Source organism: Ischnura elegans, chromosome X, assembly GCF_921293095.1.
Source record: "Ischnura elegans chromosome X, ioIscEleg1.1, whole genome shotgun sequence".
In the NCBI taxonomy this organism is placed as follows: Eukaryota; Metazoa; Arthropoda; class Insecta; order Odonata; family Coenagrionidae; genus Ischnura; species Ischnura elegans.
This window is the reverse complement of record NC_060259.1, coordinates 23,425,030-23,447,089: the sequence shown is the minus strand read 5'-3', so window position 1 is coordinate 23,447,089 and position 22,060 is coordinate 23,425,030. Positions and strand designations below refer to the sequence as shown.

The following is a 22,060-nucleotide window of genomic DNA, read 5'->3' as shown; positions in this document are numbered from 1 at the left end:
ATGGAGAAGTAAAAGAGGATAAGAGTACAGCAAAAGAGGATAAGCCGTATCCAAAATTAAAGCTAAAGATGGAAGGATGCTAACCGACCGCGAAGAGGTACAGAGTAGATGGAGGGAATACGTGGAGGATCTGTATGAAGTAAGGAACTGGCCGGAGAAATTGATTTTTGATGAGGAAAGTGCAGTGGAGGAGGATAATCTTTGGCCGGGTATCTTCGATGCGGAAATCAAGAGAGCCCTTCGTGATATGATGGCCAGGAAAGCAGTGGGCATGGACAATATATCGTGAGTGAGCATCTGAAGAATCTAGGGAAGGAGAGTAAGAATTTTTTTCGAACTAGTACGGAGGATCTATGAGGAGGGATGTTGGTCGGAGGATTTCGTGAAGACGGTTATAATTCTGCTACTGAAAAAGACGAAACCTGTGGGATGCAGAGATTATAGGACTATTAGCCCAATATCGTATGCAGCGAAATTGGTACTGAGGAGGCGAGGGCAAACGAGTATTTGGGCGAAGATCAGTTTGGTTTCAGAAAAGGGAAGTCAACTCGTGATGCAATAGCAATAATGAGGTTCCTCGTCGAGAGGACCATTTGATAGGGTGAACTGGATAAAGTTAATGAACATTCTCAAGAGAATAGGTGTAGATTGGAGGGATAGGTGACTGATTCGTAAACTTTATATGGCTCAGACTGCACAAGTGAGGGTAGCGGACGGAAAAACTGGGTGGGAAAGCATTGGCCGAGGTGTGAGACAAGGTTGTCCTTTATCGCCGCTGCTTTTTAACGTATACGCTGAGGAGATGGTAAGGAAAGCTTGGGACAAGTTGGAAGCTGGAGTGGCAAGAAGTGGGAAGAATGATGTTTAAATCGGTAAGGCTCGCAGATGATCAGGCGCTGATTTGCCAGTCAGCGAGGGGACTACAGGCTCTAGTGGATGCGTCAGACGAGCGGTGCGAAGAGTATGGGATGAAGATTAATGACAAGAAGGCCAAGGTGATGCGGTTTTGTAAAACTTCGCGAGCAAGGAATGTGAGACTCAAGATAAAATAGGTGGGGAAAAACTTGAGCAGGTAAATCAATTCAAATATTTAGGCAGTACGTTAGAGAAAAACTGATACAGTAGTAAGGACATTAGGAAGAGAATTGCATAAGCAAAGGAGGCGTTCATGAACAGCAAGGAGTTTCTAAGAGGATCGTTATGTAAGAATTTAAAGAAAAGGTTAGTGACGAGTTTGATCTGGAGTGTAGCGCTTTACGGTGCATAAACGTGGAAACTTAGGAAGGAGGACGAGAGAAGATTAGAGGCATTCGAGATGTAGGTATGAAGAAGAATGGAGAAGGTGAAATGGACAGAGAGGAGGAGGAACAACAAAGTTCTGGACATGGTGGGTGAGGAGAAGAAGCTGTTAGATGAGATACGGAGGAGACGGAAGGTATGGATGGAGGGGATACTTAGCGGGGAAGGGAAGTTGAAAACAGCGTTAGAGGGTAAAATGTTAGGGAAACGAGGAAGGAAGAGAATAGAATTTTTAGCTATTTGAAAGGGAGTTACAGTGGCCTTAAGGCCTGTTTACACGGTACATTAACACGGGTACGGGTTAATGTCTATATGTATGAACGCGAGAATGATCCCCAAAATGCACCGTGTAACCACCCAACTTGTGCGAGTGCATGCACAGAAAATAAAACCTGTTCTAATTTTGTTCACACATTCGTAAATGTTCCGTTCCGGTCCACAAAAATCATTCATGCAAACTCGTTAGGCATTAACGCAAAGGCATTAACTCGTATGTGTTCGTTTACATTGTATTGAAAAAGTTAGTGTTGGAAGGAAAGGGAGGCTCCCAGATTACTTCTGTAATACTCCATGGAAACCAACCTTAATCTTTACAATACTATAATAAAATGTTGATCATTCCGCATAAATACCCTGGACTGCACCTCACTAATTAAAACTTCTATTAGTATATACTTAGTTTAACTTCAGTCTTCCTTTGCTTGGCCGTATTCTCACCACTTTGATGTGTCTCCGCTGACATTTTCAACTACACTGAAGGATGAATCTACTGAGCGGCAGTGGAAAAGAAATCGGTCTGGACTTGGAACCATGAGCGGCACTGGGCGGCGCCGCTCACTGCCGCTCGCCGCTCAAACATATCGTACCCACCCTCAATAGATTTATACGCAACTAAATGAGGTCCGATATCAGAGCGGCGCCGCTCACGCCGCTTGCCGCTCGCCGCCCGCCGCTCGTATCGTACCCGAGGCTAAGGGTTAATCCACAGTTACTAATTTGACTCATTGCTAATCCATAATCTTAACCATTGGAATTCTGGTTCCATAAAAGGTGTTAGTACTGGTCAGAATGGGTCAGAGAAGAGTCTGGTAATATTGTCAATGACATCTGGGAATTTTTTTTATGGTATGCAATTCTTTGGGTCTTTGGCCTGGAAAAGGTGGGGCTTTAAAAATTCCTAATCGGTTTTACGAAATTTGGGGTTCCTTCTTAGACTCTACGATGTAAGTTAAGCTATTGGTTTTGTGTGTTTATTGTAAAAGCTTTTTGTTTCAAAGTATGAAAGTAAGCTCATGTATACAGTGTTCTATTGTTAATACGAGCAATGTTATTACGAAGCAATTCGTTGATCCCAACGAAAAGCCCTATCCAATCTATAGTAAAAGAACCATTATTACGCACCTCAGTCCCGGTCCTGGCAGTTACTTAATGAACTTGATTACGGAGTTCCACGAATAAGCATCGGCATTTAGGTGGATATGCAATATGCGAAGTTTTAATAGTTCGGCTCCGGAAGCGTCGTACACCCAGCTAGATCAATTCTTCACAGTCGTGAGTTAGCGCACATTGTCATGCAGTGTTGCATTCTGCAGGATAACTGTACTCCTCAATTCCTTGCATACAGTTCGGCCGGCGAGAGTTGCCCGATGACAGCACCATAGGAGGGGCGGAAAACCCTGCGCCAGCACAGTTTGCAGCCAATAGATGTCCCCCAAATGTACCTCACACCCTCGCCGAGTCGTACAATGCTGTCAAATGCATATGGAGCACGGAAATAAGCCTGATCCACCAAAACAAGTGATTCCTCCTCTGGGCCCTTCACACTCCTTATCCCTTCCAGCTCCTTTCCTCAAGGGACTTTTTCCTTTACAAGTGAAGTGAAGGCATTTCCATATCTTCCTTGGCAACCTTGCCCCCTACCCCGACCTAGACCATTCTAGCTGTCATTGGACAACTCTCTGCGGCCGGACTGAAGGTTTATCAACTTACAAACAAGGTCTTTTAACACATCTATTTCGTATATCGAGGAGTTAATGTATTCAGAAGATATTAACCCTCCATTGCATCATGCTGCTTTCATCTAATGAGAAACTGAAACGAATTTTCTTGTTTAAATAATAAAATTTTATATACTTGCACTTAATTTAATCATGTTTATTGTTCACATTTTTTTCGACAATTTCTAAAAGAAACATTCATTCGAACATCGTTATTACGAATCCCCAGTTTTTCGGTCCCGTGAACTTCGCAATAATGAGAATCTACTGTAGTACACTTCAAAGCTTGTATTATATCAATATAACAGGAGACATGATTTCCTGTAGGATTTCCGAGGCAATGATGTCCATTTTCTTGCTTCATTTGAACTTCTTTTCATAAAAGCAGTATCTAAAGCTAGTCATACCACTCCCTGAAATCCTTTTTGTTTCTTGAACCCCTATGAAAAAATTGTATAAAACCTGTATAAAATTGTATAAAAATTTTGTATACATTCTGTATAGAATTATATACAAGTTGTATACAGTCTCTATACAGATTGTATAAAATCTCTATACAGATTTTATACAGTCTGTATACGTTATATACAAAAATGAGTGTATACAATTTGTATAAAAATATACATTTTTATACAAATTATATACAGGCTGTACAAGAATTGTATATGGGTTGTATACAATTTTATACGGGCTGAATAAGAATTGCATACGGATTGTGTGAAAGAAGACCTACCCTATGAAAAAATTGTATAAAACCTGTATAAAATTGTATAAAATCTCTATACAGATGTTATACAGTCTGTATACAAGTTATAAACAAAAATGAGTGTACATATACAATTTGTATAAAAATATGCATTTTTACACAAATTACATACACGCTGTAATAGAATTGTACATGGGCTGTATAAGAATTAAACATGGGCAGCATAAGAATTGTACATGGGCTGAATAAGAATTGTAAACGAACTGTATGAAAGAAGACCTAGGAATACCTCATCCAAAATAGGTGGAGTAATACTACCCATTTTCTTCCTCATTTCATCTCAGGTCATAAAGAAACACTCATAAAAATTATTCCAACAGACCATTTCCCTTACCACACTTCCTCTAGGAACCCACATGCATACAAAGGCATAGATAAAAATGGAGTGAATGCTGTCCAAAATATAACATTATAATCCTTTAAACATTGTTAAACTGAAAACTAACCAACCATTCAATACCAGATTTTTAAATGATAAATAGGGGATTCTCAAGTTAAGCAGTGGAAATTAAGAATAGCATGTAATTAATTCAAAGTAAAACATCACTTACTCATAAAAAAATAAACGTCTACAAAGTACTTCCCACACAGCACACGGACACCTTTAAGACACGTTCAGGTTAGGACTGAATTTCGTTCGATACTAGTATCTAAATAATAGGTCCAGACAATAATTTAAATAAATTAGGCTTCAATTCCATACACAATATTTATTGGGCTTCTTTGGTGAAATAATACAACACAAGAAACTACATAAGTCTTATGCACTTAATTTTCTTCTCCCCCTGCAACCGTGTTGTTGCTGTCACTTGGCGTGCCTTAGTGAGTTTCTGATAGCCACCTCCACATCTTTTTCAGGGACTGACATGCTCTCCTGCACTGCTACTGTAGTAATGAAGTATATAAAAATTTCATTGTAGCAAGAAATTGTCTCTTGTAGGTATCAAGCAGATTACATAAGACAGGAAACTACAGTCTTATTAGTCTCGTGTTTAACATTCTTAAGGTTTCAAAATTAGGAAACCTGTCCATTTTAGGCCGTAAACATTTTAGAAACTTTTCTTTGGATTTTTCTTCTTCTTAAAAAAGAAAAGATTTTAAGTAAAAATATTAAGACATATATTTATAAATGAAAGTTATAAAATATACTAGTAATGCATATATTATAATTAAGAACATTTTTCATAGAGCAATTGTTGCGCGACAGATCCGAATACAACGAACACAACTAAAATGCAAGAATTTCCAAATGAATTGCTGCTACAATATTTTAAATCACCACTTTCAGTCCTGTACATCAACATCATGAAGCCACTTTTAACTAGAAATTACGTCCAAAGAATTTCAGGGAGAAAGGGTACATACCTTAATGTTTTCCGTAGGGGTGAAATTGTCTCTTCTTATCGCCAAAATACACTTCTTCTTCAATCCATGAAGATCTATAGGAAAGGTAAAAACTTGAACTTTGGGTGTTTCCTTCGCATACCGGCACCACACACGAGAAAGGCATATTTAACAAAAATGCCTCACAAACAAGTTTCTGAAGCCCACCGAATGAAATTAAAGAATAACGGAAACTTCACTATTCACAAAAACTCTAATTTTCACCAACTTAACCACAAAAATCCAAGGAATATGGTGATACACGTGATACATAACATAAACCACGTAATCTCCAACGGCGATCCTGGGCGATCCTTCCGCGGGCTCTCTTTCTCGGTGGCTATGGCCCCATCCGCAAAAGAAAATAGTCCCACAACGGATATGATTTTTTTTTATCCAGAGTATCCAGAAACAAAATAACTACTGTGTCATATATTAAATCACGAGTTTTTAGGAAATTTGGGCGTATGTGATACAATTTTATCGCTGCATATGAATTTGCCAGTGTACTGTGTAAAACCTTCGTACCGCTTCCTACAAACGTGACAAGGGGACACTATGGAGGCTATGGGTATGGAAAATTTTCCAAGTGGCATTGAATGACTAGCGTTGATGCATCTCCGAGAATCTTGTTTAAAATGCGTTTCATGATCTTTAGAAGCAATTGAACTCTTGAATTAGGAACATTATTTTGGTCCCCTACTAAGGGTGCGATTCATAGACGACACTGAAATTGCTCACTTTACAAAGTCTCTCTTTACGGTAAAGTGAGACTTTAGCTAAAGTTCGTTTCAGAGTCGTTCCAAGGATCTCACTTTATAAAGTGGAACTTTAGCTCCTAAAGTCTCGATCATGCATTGAAATTTTTGAGTGTTGGCAATGAACGCTGCGAAAAAGTGAAGAAAAAGATGACACACGATATTAAATGCGTACTTGTTTACATGTTTCTGGCGACTGGGTTTTCGTGTTGTATTTTGCTAAGACTTATTAAGCTGTATTTTCTCGTTTTCTCATATTATGTGCAAATGTAAATGAATACTGCGTCATTGAAAGCTTTTCCCCACTAGCTTTTTTGTACGTTAATGACTGAGTTGGCTGAATAAAAGATCACTTTTAATTAGCTTCGTGCATTGGTAATGCCCTTCGATGTTCCCAGCGAAGTAAATATTCAAATGCTGATGTTTTCACGTCATTTTATGATAATTTTCTATGATTAACTGCATACGGTTGTTTGGACTACATGTTAGTCGAAGTTTGATGGTGTACGTTCATTGAAGGTGGGTGAAATAGTGAAATTCTCTCGCGTTAACTTGAAACTGCCAATTAATTTGAAGATTTACCGATCAGTGGTTGTCTCAGTTGGACGCATATTTTGAATGAGGTATGGGTGTTTGTTGAATTCTTTTGTGCTTACCAATATTTTAATTCTTGGAATGTTGACCTAAGGGGTTATATATTCTAGAGAAATCGACGAGAATGTACAGTCAAGAATATCTATATCATCAAAACCAATGAATGAATGGCCACGCAATGAAACATGTTGAATGTGAGAATGGACTTATATCAATAAATATCTCTTTGTCTACTTTAAAAGATACCTCGACATATGTGAATACCTAACCCGAGTATCCATTCACGAATTTTGCAGTAAAAAATGTCAGTGAAGTCTGTGATGCTGCGTAAATAACATTTCATAACAATCCTACATCCTCGAGAAAACATTGCTTTGCTGCTGATAATATGGCTATGAAGGAAAGTGCGTTTTACTTTTTATTGCTGCCTTTCATGACGAGATCTTATATCATCATTGTAAACATGCAAATGTATAGTCGAAAAACGAAACAGAAACTCGACTCTAGTTTCACAATCACAGAAACATGTTAAGCGTGATATGGAGGCATACGGAAAGAGTACATTAAGCAAATATTGAATGAAAACGCTTAAAATGCAATGCAAGGTGTAGAAACTAGTTTTTGGCTGGCCAAACGATATGAAAATCAAGTCTTTGTTTACGAAGGCTATTGACGCCAATGTAAACAGAATTTTGCTATCATATTCAAGTATCTTTAAGGAAAATTCTAGAATATGAACGTATAAATAACCTAAGAACTTAACAATTAACTTGTATATAAAATCAACATAAATTATGCCAACCTGTTCAACCAATTACTGTGTTGTAATTATCACACGACCGATAGAGTTAAACTTCAAAATATAAGAATTGGGTCATCTCCATCAATACCGACTCGATATATATTCAGGGAAAAGACATATATTACTTGTATGGTTATTTCTTGAAACGCGCCAGTTTGCTGCTGTGTTCTCACCAAAAAATTAGTTCATATTCATTTCCGTAACCCAAATATCTTCATATTTCAACTTCAATAACAGCCGGTGCAGCCATATTTATTCATCCGTAAAGGACACTTTAGCCCTAAAGTGAGCTCCGGTTGGGCACTTTACGGTAAAGTGACGATTCGGCCATTTTTCCTCTAAAGTGGCGTTTATGAAACGGAAAAAGCAGACTTTAGCCCGGCTAAAGTATACTTTAGCCTAAAGTGCCGTCTATGAATCGCACCCTAAGTTGATTTTTGGACTTAAAATTTTGTCGCCTCGGTTGAAAATTTTCCAAGTGGCATTGAATGGCTAACATTGATGGGTCTCCAAGAATCTTGTTTAAAACGCGTTTCATGATCTTTAGAAGCAATTGAACTCTTGAATTAGGAACATTATTTTGGTCCCCTACTAAGTTGATTTTTGGACTTAAAATTTTGACGTCTCGGTTGAAAATTTTCCAAGTGGCATTGAATGGCTAACATTGATGGGTCTCTAAGAATCTTGTTTAAAACGCGTTTCATGATCTTTAGAAGCAATTGAACTCTTGAATTAGGAACATTATTTTGGTCCCCTACTAAGTTGATTTTTGGACTTAAAATTTTGACGCCTCGGTTGAAAATTTTCCAAGTGGCATTGAATGGCTAACATTGATGGGTCTCCAAGAATCTTGTTTAAAACGCGTTTCATGATCTTTAGAAGCAATTGAACTCTTGAATTAGGAACATTATTTTGGTCCCCTACTAAGTTGATTTTTGGACTTAAAATTTTGACGCCTCGGTTGAAAATTTTCCAAGTGGCATTGAATGACTAGCGTTGATGCATCTCCGAGAATCTTGTTTAAAACGCGTTTCATGATCTTTAGAAGCAATTGAACTCTTGAATTTGGAACATTATTTTGGTCCCCTACTAAGTTGATTTTTGGACTTCAGTTTTTGAGGCCTACTTTGAATTACTATTATACAAATTGTATACATTGTGTACAAATTGTATACATTGTATACAAATTGTATACATTCTATACAAATTGTATATGCTGTATACAGCATGTGAATTAATACAGTTTATACAATTTGTATACAATGTATACAAATTGTATACAACCTGTATAAACTGTATAGAAATTTTATACGGTTTTATACAATTTTTTCATAGGGGAATGTAGTAGTATTTGTTGAAGGTTTGTCTTTAATGCTAGTGAAGAGAAACTTGTATAGTATTTCTGTTGGGGATGCAACAGATAGTTGATGAAGCAATGGATGAGAAATGGTTCATGAATGAAATCACTTTCTAAAATGTGATGATGGTGAATGCAATGGAGTGAAAATGAACCAATCTCAAGTGAGCTGTTGCTCTTGTGTCACGATTATGTTGATTATATTATTCATTTATTTGCTAGACTTAGTGTGAGCTGAATGTTGTATTGGTAGCTTAAATATTTTTATAATGAAAAATACTTGTTTCCATGGACTAAGTTTTCACTCCAAGATATTGTAAATTAGTTTACTACAAATTTTCCCTGAGCTTCCGAAAGTAGTGCTTCAATCCCCCAATAAGTTCGTTGATGTAGGCAGCTTCTCTCTCACAATGTGAAATGTGTACCTATGATGTCAAATGTAATATACCCGTAGCGGCCACCATTCTGAGCTTGTCATTTGAGGTTAAATTTGACCTTTGATTTCCAAATAAACAGGGATTACACTTTACTAGTCTACTAGTTTTACTAGTGCGCATTTGTGTGTCATCCTTATTTTCCCTCTGACTGTGTGTGCATGCTCTTAAAAATTCACCTTTTTTCCTACGGGGATTAGCTTAGGCTGCTCTGATACTCCTACATATATATGCCATGGTATGGTTCATGATACTGTAAAACCTATACTTAACGAAATTCATGGGATATTTTGCCAGTTAGTAGAGGGGAGTTCATTCTTCGGATAATTTTCTTATGTTTATCATTTCAAAAGGGCAAATGCTTCAGTTATTGAGGACATCACAATTTTTATACCAGTATCCAGCTCATTATTAATGTGGCAGGTTTCCGTCGATCAACTCTCCGCTGGTGATGATGCTGCCACAAGCAGCCATTTGATTTGCAAATGCACAAATATTAACCAACTTTTTGAGTCACTTATTCTAAGAGGTAAATTTCGTGAGACAGGGCCAAATTTTTATTTTGTTAATCAGAGTTTTTGTAAAGCAGCAGTTCATTCATTGGGGGTGTTTAGCAATGTACTCATATAGGAATTTAGTGGGACTAATTGCATTTGTTCGTTCATCAGAGTTCTTCTCTTAGTGGGAGTTTGCAAGGCAGAGGTTTTACTGTTTAAAATATCAATGGGCTCCATACCATGGATAGCTGCCATGTCACTCATTTTTGTCTATTATGACAATCCCCTGTGTGCGTTGTAATACATATGTCTTCAAGTCATCCGAGTGATCTTTGGATTGTAAAAGTTGCCATTAGACCATTTCTCTATGTTTATCCATTCACATCAAGTCCTGTGCTTTTTCAGTTTCATTGTCAAACATACACAAATTATATTAATTATATTATTTGACCTGATTTATGGTATTGGTGATGCATATCCTTTATTTTTTTATTTTTAGCTTGTTGGTAGGGACAATAAAGTAGAGGAAATAACTGCAGATAATATCCTGATTGCTGTTGGAGGCAGACCCAATTACCCGGACATTCCTGGAGCCAAAGAGTATGGTATAACATCTGATGATATATTTTACCTTCGCCATAGTCCTGGGAAAACTCTAGTTGTTGGGGCATCGTATGTTGCGCTGGAGTGTGCGGGTTTTCTCGCTGGTTTTGGTTTCGATGTCACTGTAATGGTAAGCTGAATATCTTGTTTTATTGCATGTCCTTTACAATTTGTTTTCTATTCCTAAACTTCTATATTCACAAAGTGACTTGAGGGTTTTCCATGAAATTAGGTCCTTCATTGTTGAAGTAAGGCTAATACCTCAAGAATAACTGACTAGTTTTCCAATGACTAGTGAAAATTTTCAAGGCAGAGAAATTGCTTTCTTAAATGGAGCCCAAATGCAGACTTATTAATATTAATTAAGGAGGTTTTATGATTTTAGATGTTCATCACATGAGGTATTTCTTCATGCATTATGTATGGTAGGGACTGAGGCTATTACTTCATTTTATTGAGATTTTTGTGAAATTTTACCTTAAAGAGGTTTTTTTATGCGAGGGTTTTACTGTAAAAATAAGGTGATTTAAATCAATATCTGCCATTACTACCATATACTCCATAGTACAAGACAGTGTTTTAATCCAGGGAAACTCCTTCAAAGTCTGGGGTTCTCTTTCACGTCTGGTCTCGCTGAGTGCAGGTTTTCTAACTTTCGAGCCAGACTACAGAATCTATTGTCATGACGTATAATAATAATATGACATAATAAATGACACATTCCTTAAGTTATATTTATATTTGTCACTTACACTCGGCATATTTCCACTTCTGGCCAAAAACAATTTAAGCACTTTGAATAAATACAAATGCCTTAGTGGCAACAAATTTATGGCCACAAACAAAAGAAATGAGTGCTCGTAGTAATTTTTAGACAGTATTACCGTAATTATTTTTTTTGCAAGACGAGTGCACACTCAAATGTGCTCATGTATGCACTGCCCCAGCAGATTATACCATAAGAAAGTTTGGAATGAACAAGAGCATGATAAATGGTTTTTTTTAACTTGAAGAGGACATTAGTTTCGTAGGTAATAAAATTTGGACAAGGTACTTCTAAGGTATTTGTTTACAGTAAGTAAGTGTTTATCCCAGCGTAGATTACTATCCAGAATTACTCCCAAGTATTTCATTTCATTCACTCTATCAATGACTGGACAGTTACAGACACAATTGAAACAATTTGTATGGTGAAATATAAGTTTACCATTAAAAATACTTGTATTACATATGTCATAGCACAAAAACTTCATCTTTTCACTTAACTCTAACCCATTGAAATATGGTGGGGGAGCTCATAAGTCTCCCTTTTTTCTGGTCAGCCAGGATGGGAGGGTGGGCGCAGCTCTTTTCTGATCGATCCTGGTTCCCTTTGGCCAATTACCTATGAACACAAGTAGTCCATGCAACGAGTGTGGGCTAGGTTCCATTGGCATAAGTGAAAGCTTACACATGAGTGCGGACCATCCATACATAGAGGAGTCATCTGCTTGGCTCCTACAAGCAGCTGATCATTTGTGTGTCCAAGCCGTAGTGACAGGTTTGTGCGTGCACTTGAATGGGGGTGGCTGATGCAGGCCAAGCAAATTCATCAGTAGAATAAGTGTGAACTTGGAGATAACTGTGAGTGCTTTTCACCATTTATTAAAGTGGAGAGAAGGGCCAACGTATGTGATGTCTTGCATTTTAAATACCAATACCGTGATCGTTAGGTAAAGAGGTAGGTGAGATCACGTTATAAATAAGGAACCTTGTTTGATGGGTATTTTTATTCCAATTTTTCATTTCCTGGTGCACAGCAATTACTTAAATTGTGCATGTCTGTATGATGCTCTTCTGCCGTGGCAGGCTGAACACAATTGGTTGGATGTGGATGGTTTTTGTCTGAGCCAATGTGAAAAGTGGTGATCACTCCCCATATGTGTAGTGGAGAATGTCCACGTCCATGTGAAATGGGCTCAAGCCAATACAGTGGAACCCTGATCTATCGTACCCGCATTCATCGTTCACCATTCCTGGTCCCAAATAAAGTTTCATACGGACAATGTAATTTTTTCCTGCATCCATTGTTCCCTGAAGTATTGTTGTCCCGCATTGATGGTTTGAAGATTGCGGTCCCGAAGTATAATTTTCCTGCATCCATCATTTGACGAAAATGAGATGAAATGTATATACAGTGAGTCATTTATGGCTAATAACGGCAGGCACATAGTTTGAATTTTCCCCAGGAGATGTAACTAGCATAGGGAGAAGCTCAGTAACATTAGCGTATATCCCAAAATTCACTATCCCCTTCCATTCAGCACTTGCCTCCCCCCTCTGACGCTTTCGGGTCATTCCATGTCAGTTCATCCAGGCATGACACCCACCGACTCGGATTTTGATGAAACTTGCCAATTTTCATCCTTCCATGATGGAATGAAACAGTGTAAAATATTTCTTGGCTATCTCTAATAGTTTTTTATTCCAAAACCATTTGAAGTTTGGGTGAAACTGCAGTTTTTCAATGAATGCGGTCTCCAGAGGCACTTGTACCTCCAGAGGGAAATAATTTGTCTCAGCCATAGTTTTCATCCGATTCTTATGAAATTTTGCAGGTTTACTATAGAAGTCATGAGGATGCCAAAAACTAATTGAAAAATATCCTAAGGAATATTGGAAATTCTCTAAACTCATGTGTTTCATAAGATTTTAGAAAATTTTGCGTCAAAAACATGGTTCTATAAAACATCAAATTTTGACCTGAGGCAATATCTGAATCAAGCTAAATTAATTTTTCTGATATTCCTTAAGGTATGACCCACCACCTGTAAAAATAAAATTCATGGCTTTTTGCTTGCTTTTTCGTTAAAAAAAATTTATGCAAAAAAAAAATCCCTTTTCACGACTCTGGCAGTCAGTGTTCAGTCCTCCTTCAAGTGTGATGAAATGCTTGTGTTAACTGTTTTCTATATCTAAGCAAATATTTACAACATGAATCTAGTAAATAATACGTTAAAAAAATTAATATATTTTTTATGTGCAGGTTGTTTTTCTCCCGATAAGAAAAATATATTTTTGAAATAGAATATTTTAAGGAATTCATAGCACTTACCCATCATTGCTGGGGAAAACTTGATTGTTGCTGTATAAAACACATCAAAATACAGGATGCATGTCAATACAAGTTAACTTTCTCCATTTTGTATTGACAAAAAACTTCACGATTGTGTTTTACGTCATTAATACTATTCTACTTTGAACAAAAAGGTTTTCAAAGTACTGGATAAAGATTTCCTTCCAGAGCATGATTCAGAAGTTCTTGATAAAGCGAGTGATATGAATGTGCTAGTTGGGTTACTAAAAGAAAAACTGGTGACAGAAGGCAGTCAGGGAGAGATAATTCGGCTATTAACACTAGCTCCGACTTCATGGAGTAGGAAAAAAGTAGCCACCGAAATTAATGTTAGTGAATATACAATTTGGCATGCTAGGGAATTCTAGGAATGAAAGGCATCATAGCTATACCAGATCCAAGGAGGGGCAAAAACATAGAACAAACTGCAGTGGACTTAGTTCAGTCATTTTACCAAAATTACGAGTATTCACGCCTTATGCCAGGAATGAAAGATAAGGTGAGTGTGTCCAGAAATGTCCACAAGCAAAAGAGGTTACTTCTAAGTAACCTAAATGTCATGCCTGGATGAACTGACATGGAATGACCCTTTCCTCTTCTCCAAAATCGAACAAAACGTCTTAGCTCATGCAGGGATTGTATTTCGAATACTTAAGCTTTGGAAGAAAATATAAAGTTACACGAGAAAAATAGAAACTTGTTTCTTGCCTCTCCCATTCTCGCCCACTGAACTTTTTCAGCCTACTTGCTTCCAAGTTCCCAGTTTCAGACGGTCGGGTTTATTAAAGACAGGTTTCATTTTTATTAGTTTTATTTTTATTCGTCTTTGGACCGTGGCCCTTCCGAAGAAACAAGGGAGATCTTAAAAAGATGGACGGAAAATAATTGAAGATGAAGAAAAGAATCCAGGCTAGAAGGACGTGAATATTCCAGAAAGTCTTGGGTTGTCCTATAGCACATGACGGCATGGGTAAGGGTAGAGCAAGCTACCTGGTGAAAACAAGAAGTGGGATGAAGCGAGGATAAGGTGGGCATGCCGCTGACGATTAACGGAACATTGTGCATGCTCTATACATTGCCTTAATTATATCATAAGTACATATATTTATTAGAAAGTAACATTTCAAATATGTATTGGACTATTTTTGGCCTTTGTGATCCATCTCAAAACCAATCACTGTGGCGGCGAAAGTGGTTGTTTTAGGCATAACATGCACATTGCTCTTGTAAAAACGTGTACTTGGAATGGCATTTGATGGATTAGTATTTTTACATCAGACAGAAATCCATAATAGCAGTGCAAATGCCGAATGGAGTGCAAACATTTTTTAGCTTGGTGGTGTGTTCCTTTAGGATATTTAAAAGAGATATTAGTTGAATCAACAATATGACCTAAGTGTTTCAATGAAGTACAAATATTCCTGTAATCAGCTAAAATCTTGTTTGAATTCCTTCATGAATATCACAATTACTCCCCGAAAACCTGCGTGTGACATAAGCAACCTAGCCAAACATTCCTGCATTGATTGTTTTCCCGCATTCATTGTTTTTTTCGTCCACCCTTCTGAAAAACGATAGATTGAGGTTCCACTGTACCATGTGCTCCAGGTATTTAACACCATGTAGTGCAATGGAATTTTTCTCTGAGTTCTGCAAATGCAGCATCAAGATCAGCTTGCTTCCCTTGCTATCTTTGGAAGCAATGACTCCACTCAGTCAGTAATGCACCCCTTCATATTCCATCAGTATCCTTTGGAATTCCTTTTGCTTAAATTTCTGGATGATGTCCCATACTCCAGGTCACTCAGGACATATAAGTCCATTTCCCCATACTGTGTGCAAACCATATTTTACCATGTAATGTATGGATAAATTCAGAAATCTGGGGTGGTAATGGTGTATTTTCTATTAGAATATATTGAGGGAATATATTTTAATTGAAGATATATTTCATGAGAAGGTACTGATTTCCTATCTAATTTTTAGATAATTGGGTTGTCAATACTAGGGTAAATTGGCATATCCTTTCTCCCATTTATCGTGAAAGGGGTAGAAATAGATTTTGCTTTACTCAAAAATTTCCACCTCATATTTGCCCATGGTTTTAACCCTTTCACTGCTGTTCAATCTCCGAAAACCTACTCTTCACATGCGGCGAAAATGTTAAAATGCGTTTCGTGGGCCCATGGAGCAGGTACTTCCAGGATGGGTGTGGTACACCCTCCGAAGGGTCGCTAATCCGCGGCCCTATCCTTGACGATCTCACCCACGAAGGACCGTCTCTTCGACCCTACCAGCGGGGGTCGAAGGGACGGCCTACCTCCCGAAAAGGGACAACTCTGACTGGAATTTGGAAATCAATCACTCAATACGATCATCAAAAACTTATTGTTTTCATCGCACTCCTGCCAATCATGCAATCAAGTACGTCTTTGAACCGTGTTTCTACGATGAAAAATAACGATTTTGTTAACTTTCTAGAAACGTGGCTGCAGACAACCGGAAAAATGGCCATTTTAGCAAAGTTAACAAAACAGTTTTTTTTTCATCGCAGAAACACGGTTCAAAGACTTACTTGATTGCATGATTGGCAGGAGTGCGATGAAAACAATAAGTTTTTGATGATCGTATTGAGTGATTGATTTTCAAATTGCAGTCAGAGCGGTCACTTTTCGGGAGGTAGGCTGCCTGCTCGTAGGGTCGAGGAGACGGTCCTGCGTGGGTGAGCTGGTCGAGGATATGGTCGCGGATTAGCGACCCTTCGAAGTGCTTCGGCGAAAGTGCTGACCGCATGGCAGGTAGGAAGAAAAAGTACGTCCACAGCAGTCTGCCGTGCGGACGTACTAGGTACGTCCACAGCAGTGAAAGGGTTAATGATGGAATTTTCCATTTCCTTGGCTTTACATATTCAGTGGCATGATCTTTTACTTTACTTTTAAATTTAATGTCATTTCTTTAAGTCCAAGGTATATAATTTAAGAGAAAGAATGTGATAATGACATATCACCTACTTCTTCATGTGTTTTGAGGAATTACTGTTGATAATTTTTACAGGTTCGCTCAATCCTTTTGAGAGGCTTTGATCGCCAGATGGCTGATATGATAGGTAGCCACATGGAAACTCATGGAGTGAAGTTCATAAGGCCAGCTGTCCCAACCAAAATTACAGAGAAGTGTACTGGAAGCCCCGGGGAGCTCACAGTAAGAGTTTGATTGCGTCAATTATCTGCATTGATGATAGTTAGAAGAATATATTCATGCTATTTATTCTCTGTAGGTGACATACAAGTTTGAGGATGGAAGAGAGGAAGAACAAACCTTCAACACAGTAATGTTTGCTACTGGAAGGAGTCCATGTACAAAAAATATTGGCCTTCAAGAAATAGGAGTGAATTTGAATGAAAAGTAGGTAATCCTTTATGTATGTATGTAGGGTGTTTAGTCTTACTTTTGCCTTGTTGCTATTAAATGGTAGCATTCATGGAATGAGTAATAATTTTAAGATTCTTGGAAATAAGGGAGAGAGCTTTTTGTTGCATTTTTTGCATGGAAATTTAAAAAAAAACTCTTAACATCACATTTTTTGATGTGTAATTACTAGAGATCCATGAAAGTGGTTTTATTTTTTGCTAGAATTTGTTTCACAACTAAGTGATTTTGGTGTTATAAAAAATCTTGAAAGTGTTATTGTAATGATAAAATTTTTTCACATTTCTTGGTGTTTTGTTATTTTTTGTGGACATTTCACAATTGCTTATACTTTTATAAGCATTTTACACAACATTAAATACAATTGCAGCAGTACAAAATATCTGATAAAACCAAATGAAAAAAATGATTCAAGGTACATATATCAATGGTTTAAGCGTTAATATTATAGAGTGAGCAAGAAAAGGTGCACAGTGAATATGTACTTGAATTGATTGTCTTTGTGAGGAAGAGTAGAGCAAAAATTGACCAAATAGTACTAAAATGTGTTTTCAGTTTCATTGTATTACCGTATATGTCTGAATATAGTCCCCCCTTTTTTTCCAAAAATGCCCTTGGTAAAAGTAAAGGGGGGACTATATTCAAACGCATTTTTTTAACTTTCTCCGAAACTTAAGCCTCACAATTAGGGGGGGGGGACTATTTGGAGAAATACGGTAATTTAGACCAATCTTCTATATTATTTCTACTTTATAGATACCTTTTTCTCAACTGATACGCAACCAAACTCTGCAAATGAGGTACCAAAATGCACAGAATTTATCAGTGAACATGCAATGACATATCTTACTTCCTAAATATTGCTACTGTTTCCTAATATTGGTTTATAAATAATTTAAAATAAAGCAAAAAAACACAAAAACCGTTAAATATTCCTGACATTAACGGCACACAAACTGATACATTTGTTCATTTGCAACAATATCTCGCACTCTTTTAATATCTTTTATCAAAATGGGACTGACTCCACTTTCAAGTCTCCTGTTGATACGTAAGTATGAGTCATTATGTGCGTTTAACAGAGGATAGTGTAATTACTTCCAATGTTGCGTTTAAAGAGGTCCTCGGACCTCAATTTGTACATAAGACCCTGCTTTTTTTTTCTACATTTTAAAATTAGAAACGCGCCTATCCCTCTGTGCACCGGCATTGAAAAGAGTGGGGGAAGCCCGCTGGGAGCGGGGGAGCACGCTCGTATCACTATATTTAAGCTCTTCCTGCTTCTTTTTCCTTGTAATCATAATGTATTCTTGGCAAATACGATTTGCAGATGGCAAATCCCCTCTACCATTCAACTGTACTTCGAGACCCTTTCCCAAATTGTTGGATTTTAAAGTTTCTTTACCCTAATTCCAGCATTTAAAAATGCTTCAATAGTAGGGACAACAAACTCCTCTTTCACCTCCTTCACTTTCTTTGACTGGGTAACTGTCTGTTCAAATGATAGCTGTCATTTTGCTGATCTCCTTTATTTCGCATGCAGGGCCGGATTTACTTCAAGGCAAAATAGGCACGTGCCTAGGGGCGTCGCTGTCCAAGGGGTGCCTTCTGTCAGGGCGAGTGGCTACTCCTTATCATAGAAGTCAGGGAGGGTAGGCTCAAGTGAGGAGGGGCGCTCAATGGAGAGGTGCCTATAGCGTAACTTGGGTGATTCCGGCCCTGTTCGAACGTTTGTGTATCGTAATTGATTTGCTTTAACAAAGTGTCATCCGTCCTTCAGATTCAAGCCTTTACTTTGTCTTTCACATAAAATCCTCCTGAGCCGAAATCACTCGCCCTGGTATGAGCCGTAACACTAGGTTTTCGGCATTTTAAAATTCCTTTCCTTCATTTGATGTATAAAGCTGTAGCCATGATCAAAAACAGTCCAAGCACGAATCACGACCAATCGTGACAGTGTTTTCAAACAGAGTAGTGGGTAGCTATGGTATAACCATACGTAATGTATAACTTACATTTTGACCAAAATTTTCCATGTTGTGGGCTCCCTTTTGATAGCCCTCACCTAGGTGCTGAGGGAAGACAGGTTCAACTAAATCGCATAGTATTGATTACCGCTATTGCAAATCGGTTAAGAAAGGCCGATAAAGAAGCACACACAACTAAACTTGAACCGGGGGTGTGTTCAAATGATTTTTTTTGCATTGAAGCTCAGTAGAGCACCGAATATCCCAAGATCCGTCTACTAATAATTAGCACCCCCCTCTCCTCCAATCGTTTCTGTTCCTTCCTTCTCATCCATAAACTGCTAGTGCTTCATGCTTTCAAACAACAATAGGTCTTTGTTGTCTTCTAAGGAGACGAATCATGCTGTTGATGGCACGGCCCTGTCGATGGCCGCCATGGTCACCGGCACGTGCCTTGAATGGTGGCCGGCGGAAAGTTGTCTAGTCCGTTCCCAGCCAGTGGCCGTGTTTAAGTCTGCAAAATTAAGTTAGACCCACACTTAAGTTTTTCCTGCTACAACTTATCCAATAATGCTGTTTACTGTGTCACAGTGAGTCACCAGAATTACTGCTTGTAATTGATCCGTGCTGAGTTTGTGAGCATTACGCTCTTTTGTGGCTGCGTTGAATTTCTTTCAGTTTTTTATTGATTCAGAATATGTAATTCTTCAGGAGAGAAAGCGCGTCATTCTAGACATTTCCAATAGTTTCAGAATTGATAAATGTGAAGTGAAGAGAGAGGTCGTGATTAATTTAATGGCAAATTTCGGTGGAGACATCACTGCAGTTCGCAATATTATGCCAATTCAATATGCAACAGACAAAACAAGCCAATTGCCCTTGGAATCATAATGAGGTAGATCGAATGAACGTCAGCAGCATGAAGCAATGAAGGCTTAGGCTTTAATAGATTTCGCGATATCGTGTCTTGCAAATTTCTCTGATCTCTAGTAATTACCTAGTCTTGCTGCGTGAAGAATGCTATATTAATACAGTCATTCTGTTTTTTAGGAATGGTAAAATCATTGGTGATAAACTTGAGAGGACAAATGTACCAAATATTTTTGCCATTGGAGATGTATTGGATGGTACCCCAGAGCTTACTCCTGTGGCCATCCAAGCGGGTCGCATTCTTGCACGAGTGAGTAATTTTGATCTTTTCGACTCTATTTGTACCTCTCTAATTCTTTGTTGTGGTATGATGCAGCTCTAGTTGATTGAGCTATTCAGTTGTCATGATTACAATGTAGTAGAATTTTGTATTGTTGAACATTTGTTCTTGCAGAGGCTTTATGGTAAATCAAATGAGCCGATGGACTACAAAATGGTTCCAACCACAGTTTTTACTCCTCTTGAATATGGGTCTGTTGGATACTCAGAGGAAGATGCCATAGTACCATATGGTGCTGATGATATTGAGGTGTATCATACTCATTACCAGCCGTTGGAGTACACACTTCCTGAGAGAGATGAGAATAAGAGCTATGGGAAACTAATATGCCTTAAAAGTGCTGGGGTATGTTGCTATTTTTTTGTGGCCTTTTAATTCGACGTGTAATAACCTTCAATTTATTTTTATAAACTTCTGTTTGCAGAAACTATAAGTCCTTATTAAGAGTAATTTGAGAATCACTATCAAGTTCAAACCATGTTTACTCTTTGGTTTTATTATACACCCATGTCTCGTATAGCGCAAGGGATGCGTTCCTTGGGGTCTTTGCGCTATACGAATTTGCGTTGTACGAGAGCATTTTAACATAGGGAAGATAGGGATGCGTTCCTGGTAGCATAGGTCTTTGGTATTGAATTTCCTCTAAAACATCTATATTCCCATAAAAAGCCTTAGAAAACATCATTTCTATAAATATTTATAGTTTAAAACATCTCTAAAGATAGTATTCACGCATTCAAATACTTTTATTCACGTTAAAAAAAATTCTTAAGTGCTTTCGAAATTCCATCCTGTCGTGCGGGTGGGCTAACATCTGCCATCTCAGGGGATCGTAATGCGTTGCCGGAGGTTGACGATTTTTCAAACTAGTCTAAAAACAACTGTTGTGTCACCCAGGCCCTTTGTAGCTCATCGAAATGACAGGAAAATGCTACTTTAAATGCCATTTCATAGCTAGCAGAGTTTACGAATGATAAATCATTTTAATTTGAAGTCCTCCGAGTCATTAGCAGCTAAGTGAAACAGTCTTTAAATGCCTTGAAACCTGACATCGGTTTTCCTTCCCTGAAAATGAATGAACGAGAATGCATTCTTTTCCAAAAGAATATCGTTTCGTCAACACTAGATCTAGTTGAGGGAGAAAGGAGCCACTTTCAATAACAGCTTGGAGTTCATCAGGAAATGTTGTGGTGGCTGCGCTATCAACAATTGCAGATTCACCTGATATCTCCGCACTGAAAATACCTGCTTGCCGTTTACATTCTGGAACCAACCGCTTTCACTAAATGTCTCGGAGCGATTACCACTCTCGTCTTTTTGTACTGATTCACCATGAACTTTCCGTATGTGTAGACCGCTTGGTTGAAGTTGGTGCGGCTGAGGTCACTGATATTTTAGCTTCGTCTTTATTCAGAATAAGGCATCGTGAGTTTAAACTTCCACGCAATATCGCTATGAAGCTCTCCATTTTCAAAGCAATTGACCTCTCTCAAGTCATATCAAAGTTATTATATAAACAAAAAAGAAGATTTGAGGCAAGAAATAATATTAATATGCGTAAATTGATAGAAATGACGTGTGTACTTAGCGCAAGTTCACGTTTTATCACAAGAGCGTTTAAAATTTTTGATTAGGCTACACTGCGTTGCAATGTTTCCCCGAGGAACGAATTTGCGCTATATCGAAATTGCGCTAATCGAAATTGCGCTATACGAGACATGGGTGTATGTTTAATACTTTAATCAAAGCTTATCAATGACGCATTGAGCAGGAAAGGCTATTTCCTGTATGGGGAGGATTTTGAATTGAAAATTCTTCGCACACATTTTCAGGACTGTGAAGAATAATG

The 22,060-nt window shown here is 38.0% G+C and overlaps 1 protein-coding gene across 1 annotated transcript in view; it reads left to right on the top strand.

The window, feature by feature from the left end:
• LOC124171103 (thioredoxin reductase SEP1-like) overlaps window positions 1–22,060 on the top strand; it is a 63,694-nt gene that overhangs the window by 38,649 nt on the left and 2,985 nt on the right. Inside the window, exons 4-8 of the mRNA XM_046550245.1 lie at window positions 10,387–10,620; window positions 16,660–16,806; window positions 16,883–17,010; window positions 20,052–20,181; window positions 20,326–20,556. Coding sequence (XP_046406201.1) covers window positions 10,387–10,620; window positions 16,660–16,806; window positions 16,883–17,010; window positions 20,052–20,181; window positions 20,326–20,556 — 870 coding nt within the window. The remainder of the gene's footprint in view (window positions 1–10,386; window positions 10,621–16,659; window positions 16,807–16,882; window positions 17,011–20,051; window positions 20,182–20,325; window positions 20,557–22,060) is intronic.